Source organism: Rutidosis leptorrhynchoides, chromosome 3 (assembly GCF_046630445.1).
Source record: "Rutidosis leptorrhynchoides isolate AG116_Rl617_1_P2 chromosome 3, CSIRO_AGI_Rlap_v1, whole genome shotgun sequence".
Lineage (NCBI taxonomy): Eukaryota > Viridiplantae > Streptophyta > Magnoliopsida > Asterales > Asteraceae > Rutidosis > Rutidosis leptorrhynchoides.
The window spans coordinates 399136155-399147322 of record NC_092335.1 but is presented as its reverse complement, the minus strand read 5'-3'; the positions used below and the strand labels follow the sequence as shown (position 1 = coordinate 399147322).

The following is an 11168-nucleotide window of genomic DNA, read 5'->3' as shown; positions in this document are numbered from 1 at the left end:
AAAACTATGATAAACTTTGATTTAAAAGTTGTTATTCTGAGAAAATGATTTTTATTATAAACATGAAACTATATCCAAAAATTATGGTTAAACTCAAAGTGGAAGTATGTTTTCTAAAATGGTCATCTAGACGTCGTTCTTTCGACTGAAATGACTACCTTTACAAAAACGACTTGTAACTTATTTTTCCGACTATAAACCTATACTTTTCTGTTTAGATTCATAAAATAGAGTTCAATATGAAACCATAGCAATTTGATTCACTCAAAACGGATTTAAAATGAAGAAGTTATGGGTAAAACAAGATTGGATAATTTTTCTCATTTTAGCTACGTGAAAATTTGTAACAAATCTATTCCAACCATAACTTAATCAACTTGTATTGTATATTATGTAATCTTGAGATACCATAGACACGTATACAATGTTTCGACCTATCATGTCGACACATCTATATATATTTCGGAACAACCATAGACACTCTATATGTGAATGTTGGAGTTAGCTATACAGGGTTGAGGTTGATTCCAAAATATATATAGTTTGAGTTGTGATCAATACTGAGATACGTATACACTGGGTCGTGGATTGATTCAAGATAATATTTATCGAATTATTTCTGTACATCTAACTGTGGACAACTAGTTGTAGGTTACTAACGAGGACAGCTGACTTAATAAACTTAAAACATCAAAATATATTAAAAGTGTTGTAAATATATTTTGAACATACTTTGATATATATGTATATATTGTTATAGGTTCGTGAATCAACCAGTGGCCAAGTCTTACTTCCCGACGAAGTAAAAATCTGTGAAAGTGAGTTATAGTCCCACTTTTAAAATCTAATATTTTTGGGATGAGAATACATGCAGGTTTTATAAATGATTTACAAAATAGACACAAGTACGTGAAACTACATTCTATGGTTGAATTATCGAAATCGAATATGCCCCTTTTTATTAAGTCTGGTAATCTAAGAATTAGGGAACAGACACCCTAATTGACGCGAATCCTAAAGATAGATCTATTGGGTCTAACAAACCCCATCCAAAGTACCGGATGCTTTAGTACTTCGAAATTTATATCATATCCGAAGGGTGTCCCGGAATGATGGGGATATTCTTATATATGCATCTTGTTAATGTCGGTTACCAGGTGTTCACCATATGAATGATTTTTATCTCTATGTATGGGATGTGTATTGAAATATGAAATCTTGTGGTCTATTATTATGATTTGATATATATAGGTTAAACCTATAACTCACCAACATTTTTGTTGACGTTTTAAGCATGTTTATTCTCAGGTGATTATTAAGAGCTTCCGTCGCATACTTAAATAAGGACGAGATTTGGAGTCCATGCTTGTATGATATTGTGTAAAAACTGCATTCAAGAAACTTATTTTGTTGTAACATATTTGTATTGTAAACCATTATGTGATGGTCGTGTGTAAACAGAATATTTTAGATTATCATTATTTGATAATCTACGTAAAGCTTTTTAAACCTTTATTGATGAAATAAAGGTTATGGTTTGTTTTAAAATGAATGCAGTCTTTGAAAAACGTCTCATATAGAGGTCAAAACCTCGCAACGAAATCAATTAATATGGAACGTTTTTAATCAATAAGAACGGGACATTTCATTTGGAGTCCATGCTTGTATGATATTATGTAAAACTACATTCAAGAAACTTATTTTTGATGTAATATATTCTTATTGTAAACCATTATGTAATGGTCGTGTGTAAACGGTATATTTTAGATTATCATTATTTGATAATCTACGTAATGCTTTTTAAACCTTTATAGATAAAATAAAGGTTATGGTTGTTTTAAAAATGAATGCAGTCTTTGAAAAACGTCTCATATAGAGGTCAAAACCTCGCGACGAAATCAATTAATATGGAACGTTTATAATCAATATGAACGGGACATTTCATAAGGGGTCACCGACTTGTGAAACACCCTGAGGTGTCACCGACTTGTGAATCACCATAGGGTGTCACCGACTTGTGAGTCACCCGTCAACACATACGAGATCACCGACTTGTGAATCTCCATGAGGTGTCACCGACTAGTGAATCACCATAGGGTGTCACCGACTTGTGAATCACCCACTTGTGAATGACCCACCAAGACGCTACCAACTCGTAGTCCTCATCACACTTACTAACAATAAGCCACCGGCTTGTGACATAACACCAATACTCACGATGTGGCACCGAAGACCCACATCGCGTACGAGTAAATAAACTACATACATATATGTATAAATATTCCACTCACCTTAGCGCCTCGATGAATGCAACCGAAAAGTCCGCAACTCGCCAACAGAATGTACCTATTCCATTTATCACATAATACGCAACATAATTAGGGTGGATTACAAATCAACCCAATTTGACACTTAGTGCAATTTCGACCCAAACGCACTTTCAAGCACAAACCGTGCCCAAACTAACCAATAATCATTAACATTAGTGAAAATGGTCCTAATACACCAATTAAATCAAATCGTAAGTGTTAAACACTTGTCTTACCCAATTTGACACATAAACCCTAATTTTGACCCATTTCAAAATTAGTCAACCAAATACACCCAAATGGGTTTCAATACTTTCATAATCACTAACTCTAGTGATTATACTCCACTTACAAGCCTGAAACAAAAGCTAAATCGTTCACCAACCCAAAACCCGCCAACATCAACTTTAAACCCGAACAATAACATCAATAAACTCACTTCATGAGTTTAAATGGGTTTCTTGACAATTTAAGTTCAAACCCTAACATTGAATCTCAAATCAAACAATGAAACTCAGAGTTAGAACTTACCAATACAACCACAACGTAGCCGTAGACGAGGAGAACAACTTTAACTCTTGTGACCCAACCCAAAACACTCTTCTTCTTTCCCGATTCGAGCTTTCTCTCTCTAAACCCTTTACTCTCTCTCTCTAGGGTTTGGTGTGTGAGTGGGGGGAAAGAAAATGGAGAAAATGAGGTGGGGATAAGATTTTGGCCAGATATGTGGCCCTCAAACCGTCCACAAGCAAAAAGACAACTTTGCCCTTCATTAAACTCATTTAAAAGTTGCTGAAATTCGAGTCTGGCCCAAACAAGGCGCGGCGCGGCTCCAAGGCAAACTTGGTAATAGACCTTTTCCAAAGAATTCACCATCAGCTCACGCCTAAAGGCGCGACGCGCCCTTTCCAGCCGCGGCGCGGCTCAACTGACAATCTGAAGTTCAGGGACTGAAGTTGACAGGTTCTGATTCTGATGTAAAATCTGAAAATGCATAAGTGTTAGGTAGACTTTCAGTGACACTTTCTGATGCACACTTTTACTGGCATTTTCTACTGACACTTTCTGGCGACACTTTCTAATGTATTAAAATTCAGGGTGTTACAATTTAGATACTATTTTGTATGCCACCCAAACTTGTAACTTGTTATATAACAGCCAAATTCGATCTAAAAACTTACCGGAATTTGTAAAACGAGAGATGGGTATTTAGCTTTTTTTTTTTTTAACACACATATATTTTATTAATTTAGTTATTTTCATTTCAAGAGTGTTATTTTGCAGTTTTTAGTGAGTTATGTGTGCGAATCTGATCGAAATACAACAAATTATAAATAAAATCTAACATATAAAAACAAAATTATATACTTGAGTGACCTCTTAGTATGTAATCCCATTTATTTATATATTACATTACATTACATTATAAATATATTATTTGCCCATAGAAAAATAATCTTCAAATTGAAAATATTCATATGTTAATATAATGAAAGGTTGTTGAATATGTAACTTTACGTTGAATAGATCAAATTGAGTATTTTAATGAAGCATTGCTTCAACGGCATCTCTTTCACCTTGTGTGTTGGGGCTGAGGGTTAGGTCATGGGTTCGAGCTTCGCTCTACCCATCCTCTTAATTAATCTGCCTGAAATATGGATATCTAAATTGACCCCAGGGGGTTTTCTTTCAAATTCATTCAGGATTCAAACCCGGCCAGCCTGTCTCTCGGAATGGTTAAAGAATCGGGTCCTGTAATGCGATTCGGGTTTCCTCCCCAACGCGTGTGTATGTGCAAATGATGAGTGTCGTTAAAGTAAATGATACACTGATACAAAACTTGTCGTTAAAAAAAATTGCATATACCATATTTACCTATATAGGTAAAAATAAATATACACTAATTTGTCAAGACAAAAAATGCACTTGGATTTTAGACATATTTTACGGTTTGTTTAAGTCCTCATTCTTTTTCTGTTCCGTATTAGAATTGATCTTTAGTATGCTATGCAAGAATAAAATAAAACATGATAGTTTCGTGGCAGGTGTGACAAGGTGTAGGCGTGAACAATGGATGACGATTATATATTACATTAATTTGGTTATTATGGTTTTATGATTTTAAAAGTATATACTAATTATTATAGATTAAATTAATAAAACGAAGAATGTGTATTAAAATGGGGTGGTCTGTTATAATTGGTTGCCAAGAAGAGGACATGAGAGGATCTTAGTTGTAATTTATAAATTACTCTCTTGTTTTGTTATGCCTTTTTTTTTTTTTTTTTCTTCTTTATTTTTTTCATTTTGTTACTCTCTTGTTTTGTTTTGTTTTGTTTTGTTTTTCTTCTTCATTTTTTCCTTTCATTTTGTTGGCTATTTTAAAGTTTAATTAGTTTCAAAGCGATAAGCATCTATTAGCAAGTTCGACCATACATCCATACATGTTTTATTAGCTCTATTTTTTTTTATTTTTTATTTTTTTTTTTTTTTTTTGAAAAAGCAACAATTTTATTGATATCACAAGATTACAATTCTCGACTACAAACAGAATACATATACAATACGCACAGTAACGAGTTACGCACCATGCTAACTAAACAAGGTGTTAACAACTAAAGTTTATTAGCTCTATTTATATTATAATAAACACTAATAAATCATTTTCATCTATCTTTTCTTCTAAAAAAAACATTCGTTGGAGATTTTTTTTGAAGCAGTTTTTGGGGTAAAATGAAGAGAGGCCATTTTTTATCTTCTCATAGAAAAACGATTTCCTATTTGTTTTAAGACTTTTTTATTGTCTCCATCGTTCCTCTCTATACCTTCTATTTTGTAGATTAAGTATTATTTTTGTATATCATTTAAGTTATTTTATATAATGATACATATACGTAAAAGTATGCGTACGTATAAGAAAGGATAATTAAAATTAAAATTAAAATTAAAATTTGAAAGAGAAAAAAAAAATATTGTAGTAGAGTTCAACGGTAGAATCAGTGGTGGACCCAGGATATATTTTACCGGCGTTGAAATTTTTTTTAAACGTAAGGATTTTTTGGTAAAATATGGAGGTTTTGAGGAAAAATATATAGTTTTTTGAGCAAAATTTAAAAGGTTTTTGGACAAAATATGGAGGTTTTGGGGCAAAATATGAAGGGTTTGGGGCAAAATAAAAATTCCACCGGAGCCAAAATCGAAAAATCAAATTGCACTAAAAATTACAAATCCACTGAGACGGGCGCCCCACCCTGCCCCTTGTTTGGTCCGCCCTGGGTAGAATCAGACTCACACTAGAGATTCAAATTCGCACAACGGATTCAAACTACTAAAAACAGTATACAAATTGATTAAATAACCTTTATGTGTAGGTATGTTTATGAATAGATGATTTACCAATCTAACATTTCATTTTACCAATTAACGTACTTAATAGCATAATGACACATAAAAAAAATCAATAACAATGATTTATGGTGCATTTCATATAACCAAATGATAGAGTGTTTAATGGTTCATAATCTGAATGATTCAAACGTTCTGAATGAGTTTAGTTCTAATGACAATAAGTTGTTTGATAATTATTTTGAATGAACAATGTTAATAATGTAAAATTACCTTATTAACCTTTATATGAATAAAAACTAGAATATAGTTGTTGGCCCTGATACAATATAATGAGAATATTACATAAAAATCAAGTGTTTAATGGTTAAAAGAATATTGCTGAATATCTAATTTATTCAGGACCACCTATCATTCAGAATTCAGAAACAAACACACTGAATGTTAAATAATTAATCATTTAACGTTGAACCGTCTAATTAAAGGGGTGTTTGGATTTGCGTTTTCAAATATGATTACGCGTTTTGATATCGTATAATCAAATAATCAGCTGTAACAAAACGTGATTTTAATAAATGATGTTTGGATTTGATTATGTTGTTTGAGAACGCAATAATCAAATAATCAGTTTTTAGGTGTTTGGTAAAATCAGATTATTTGATAAGTTAACATGTAAAATTACCAAAAGGGACATTCTTATAACATAATGAAATATATTTATATATTATACAAACTTTTTATGAAATATATAAATTATAAATTAAGGACATCAAATGATAGTTTGTAAATAATATTATTTTTTTATCTTATAAAAACAGAAACGAAAAATTGAGTTTAATTTTTTTTTTTTCTAGGAAAAAAAATTAGAGTGTTAATTACTAACTTTATCAATATAGGTGTAAAATGAAATAATAATACTACGTTGTACAGCTCTATATATGATCTATATTCTATGAGAATATTCAATGAAAATGGACAGATATATTATTGGAGTATATTTTCACATAAGCCTTGAGCCTAACCCTATTAATTGTAGAAACAATAATAAAACGGAAGGAGACAATGGTAATTTACTTTCAATAATCAACAATTGAAAACTTGCGTTTTGCAACAGTATGTCCATACTTACTTCTTCAAAATCACGTTTTCAAGCCCCCAAAACGTAAATAAGCGATTTATAATTTTTTCCTTGCCAAACACTATAAACTAATTATTTACGTTTTCAAAACGTAATAATTAAAAAATCCCCTTCAAATCGTGATCCCAAACACCCCTAAGAGGTAAATAAACACACTTAAACAGAGATTTAATACATGACACATGTCATAATCTTAGAATGAAGATTATTACGTTGAAATGATTGAAGAAAAAATCATCTTCCATTTGTAAAACATATACCTACAATCGTATCTTTTTAATACCCATAAAAATCACATCTGTCATATCTATGGATATTTAATTTAATTACAAAGTAGGGTTACTTGGACCATTAAGTAATTCAATTATTCGAAAAAGATGGCATTGTTAAGTTATAAAAAAAAAATCATGTCTATCTTTATTTTATATACAATTTAAAAAGCATTGACTAATTCGTTGATGTTGAATCTTTGACATCATAAAGACATTAAATTAATTAATGTTCACAAGTACCTCATTTTAACGGGTCATAAGGCCAAGTTGTGGATATTATGAAAAGCCCAAGCATGGGCCCAGCAGTTGACAAAATCACAAGTTTGACATTATCAGGCCACCAGTTTTCGCATAAGCTAAGTGAAAAAAACAGAATTCAAATTAGCAACAATCTTAGTAAGAACCATAAATAAGCATAAATAAATAGGGGCGTAAGTCCAAGCTACTCGAGCTCGGCTCGGTAATACGAACTTAAACGTGCTCGAGCTCGACTTCAACTTCTTACATCAATCTCGAACAAACTCACAAGCCTAAACGAGCATTTCATTTACCCGTTTTATACAAACAAATCGAACTCGAGCAAAATATATTAAGCTCGAAACAAGCCGAGCCTGAGGTCTTTAAATTTTAAACGTGCCGAGCTCGAGCCTAACCGAACTGGAGCGCGACTTTGCTCATTTACATCCATAAACATAAAATATCATAATCACTTAAATATTATCAAATTTGGATATTATGTTGTGTAATTATCGATCCTAACAAACAACGGGGAGACGAGATACTACAAACATTTTAACTTGAATTCGTAAATCTGAGTAATGAAAAGATGGATGGATGGATATTAAATGAGCTTCTTCTTTTCAAAAAAAGATTTCAAGTGCCAAAGCTGCAAACCGGCAACTGATAAGCATACAAAGAGCGAAAGAAAACTCAACCATGCCATTCGTGAGTTTGTAACAACGTTTAGCTCTTGCATCTCTCGTTCCCTGTAATAATAATAATCATACGAAAGTTCATCTAGTGACCAAGTATAATATAATGTAATACTATAAACAAGAGTTGGCCGGGAGTTTTGTTTAATTAATTTTTATTCTTAATTTCAAAATCAAACATGAGGCATTTTTTTCAAGATATTGACATATACTGTTTCTTGCAAAATGCAAAGAACAAATTAAAAAGTCACCTCTACAGGCTTCAGAAAATAATATTGCAGCACTTGACCTTCCATACAGCTTTAATAAATGTGTAACTATATTATTTGTGAAAAAATCAGAAAAATTGATGTCCCAAATCAATATAATAAAATACAAGGTTCAAATGATATATGTATTAAAAAGACCAATATACCCCTGAATTTTGGAATAAAAATATTCCATGAACGGTAAAACACAAGGTTCGAATGATATATGTATAATTTGTGTTTTTTGGTAATAAGGAGTGATAATGAGAAATACTAAATTTGAAAAAACATTACAACACATAATAATCATACAAAGTGATGTTGCATTCAAAGATGAAGAGAGAAAAACAAGAGCGAAACTTCTTATTTTTAGTTATAGGCCCACCAGCCACATCATCTTGTATATGATTTTTGTAAGTCTATAATCTCTCAATGAAAATGTGTAATTTGCTTGAAGTGAACTGTTGAAAATGCAATGGTACGTACTACCTACTATATGAAAACGACTAATACGCTCTTTTTGTAAGGGTGGGCGACAATAATACATGATATTGTGTGCGTAAAAAATAGAGTACAATTTTCAGGAGATAATTTACTAACCTTTCTCTCAAATAAAACATTTCCTCGTGGATAGAAGTAATGGTATCTTCAAGCTTCTTTAGCTCCATTTCCATCGTCTGGAAAACAAACAAAGTAGCCAAAATCATTTTTTTTAATTTGCCGTATCACAAGGATCTTCTATTTTGTTCTCATTTCGTAAACTATGTCAAATCAAACTTGTAATTGTCGTCTATGAACATAAGGAGTAACTTTTAATCTTAGCTACTAGTGATAAAAGTTTAGCTCCATTTCCATCGATCTAATTTTAGATTCAAATACACCAAATTAGACCTTGCAGGGACTAATTAACCAAGTGGGAGACTAGTAAGGATTATTAGGGACGTTGACCAACTTTGACTGTTTTTGACCTGCTTTGACCGAATAAATCCAATTTTGAACTACTAAATCCGACTATGACCTGCCTAGTCGGACTACTTCAAAATCCTGACTAGTCGGGGGACTTTAACAACCATAAATCGGCAGAAGTCCAATTTAATGTGATGTGATTTGCACACCACCAAAATACCATACAGACCATATTAATTAAAAAAATAAAAGACTTTTGCATCATGCAGTTACATTGATCATAAAATTTTAGGTATTTTAATGACTGTTGCTCATGTTCATTTGCATATTAGAACATCTTAATGCTATAATTAACATCGCTCCACAAAACAAACACACATGCATAAAATTACGCGATAAGAAATAAAAAACGATAATTATATAAGCTTACATCTACTGAAGTTTTCTTGGCGACATTAGACCAATCCTTAGCAGCTACGCCAGACTTCCAATCAAATTCAATTGGGATCTTAATTGTCGGTTGATGTTCAATAGCGAAAAAACAAGCCATATAATCTCCTTCTTCAACTGCCTGAAAAGCAAATTGGCCCGACTGCACATTTTCAGACGAGTGGTAACTATTCCCGAATGCCGAAGTCACCTGCATTACATCAACACAACAGCCAATAAGGTTTCCAAAAATCATATCCATGTACGGCATATACACAAAAACATAAATTCAAGAAAACAATTGTCAAAATTCATATTTCCCAATCAATAGTTCCAAATGGTTGAGCCACCAATTCAAGCAAAATCCATACTAAAACGACACAACCTAAACCTAAGGTGTAAACTAAAGTCTTTATTTAAAACACATAATTATTTATACTAAAGCTTCAGATTTTCACTTGGTACTAGTATAATTTAGAATCCAAAATTTCAATTCACAAAAACAGCAAATATTCAATACTAATTAAATGCCATACTAGTCATACTAACTTCAATCTACAAACACAAATAGTAACTTGGATTATAAATGAATAAACGAAATTAGCAATTAAATATAGTTAAAAAAAAGTTAGTTAACCTTGAGAGTGATTTTATGAGATTCAGGTAACGGCTGTCCTTCATTAGGGTTAACAATGGAATAATGACCAACAGTCATTGAATTGCTTTTGATATCTTCAGCTATACATTTAGTATGACCTGATTCAAGTTCAAAACGTATTGATTCAACAGTTATTGATAAAACCCCTATCAGAATCATGATAAAGATTGCAACTTTCTGAATCTTCATTCTTGATTTAAGGTAGTAATAATATAATAATAAGTCTTGATTGATCTGTTTGAAGGTTAAATATTGGGGATCGGATGAAAGTTGCAAAATTTGAAGATTTGGAAGCTGAAAGTGTGTTAATAATTAGAGTCTATGAGATTTCAATTGGTGTTTTTGGTTTTTCGATGTTCACGGGGATGAAAATCTTGGAAGCTAAAAATTAAGGGTCAAATTATATATACATACAGGTCTTATAAAGCTCGTGAATTGCACGTGATTTGTATAAATAGTAGTCGATAATGTTAATATTAATACTTATCAAATGTATAATATAGTTACAATAAAAAAACCTTTATTACTGATAACATTTGTATTGAAAACATTAATATTGAATACCAACGCAATTTTGAGCCCGTCCGTTGGAATCATTTTGATTTTAATTAACAGATAATCGATAAAACACCAAACATGATCTACTAAAGTTGTTTTGAAGCCAACCGTTAAGAATAACTTTTTATGTACATCTCTAATTGTATATGTTTTTAGTACAAACTAATTTTATTATGTTAAAATCTCATATGAAGCAGAGCAGACATACATTTAAATATCTATAAGGATTATTAAATAACTATTTTAACTTCAATTGATAAACATGAGCCCGTACGTATATATAATATTCTACAAATGTTATATTAACGTATTTTTTAAAATTTATGCACAAAGTGTAAATTAATTTTATATTATGTTGAATACTTCGTATCAT

At 31.4% G+C, this 11168-nt stretch overlaps 1 protein-coding gene across 1 annotated transcript; it reads right to left on the bottom strand.

The window, feature by feature from the left end:
• Nucleotides 1–7899: 7899 nt before the first annotated feature.
• Nucleotides 7900–10595, bottom strand: LOC139897721 (transmembrane emp24 domain-containing protein p24delta9-like). Its single transcript, XM_071880412.1, has 4 exons — nt 10217–10595; nt 9581–9790; nt 8845–8921; nt 7900–8050 (listed from the first exon to the last, which is right to left on the bottom strand). The coding sequence occupies exons 1-4, from the start codon at nt 10424–10426 to the stop codon at nt 7906–7908; spliced, it is 642 nt and encodes a 213-aa protein (XP_071736513.1). The 5' UTR covers nt 10427–10595; the 3' UTR covers nt 7900–7905.
• Nucleotides 10596–11168: the final 573 nt, after the last annotated feature.

Coding starts and splice junctions, on each gene's coding strand:
- LOC139897721 (XM_071880412.1), bottom strand. CDS start 10,426: ATGAAGATTCAGAAAGTTGCAATCTTTATCATGATTCTGATAGGGGTT. Junction 9,791..10,216: donor CTCATAAAATCACTCTCAAG/GTTAACTAACTT, acceptor GATGTAATGCAG/GTGACTTCGGCATTCGGGAA. Junction 8,922..9,580: donor CCAAGAAAACTTCAGTAGAT/GTAAGCTTATAT, acceptor TTTGTTTTCCAG/ACGATGGAAATGGAGCTAAA.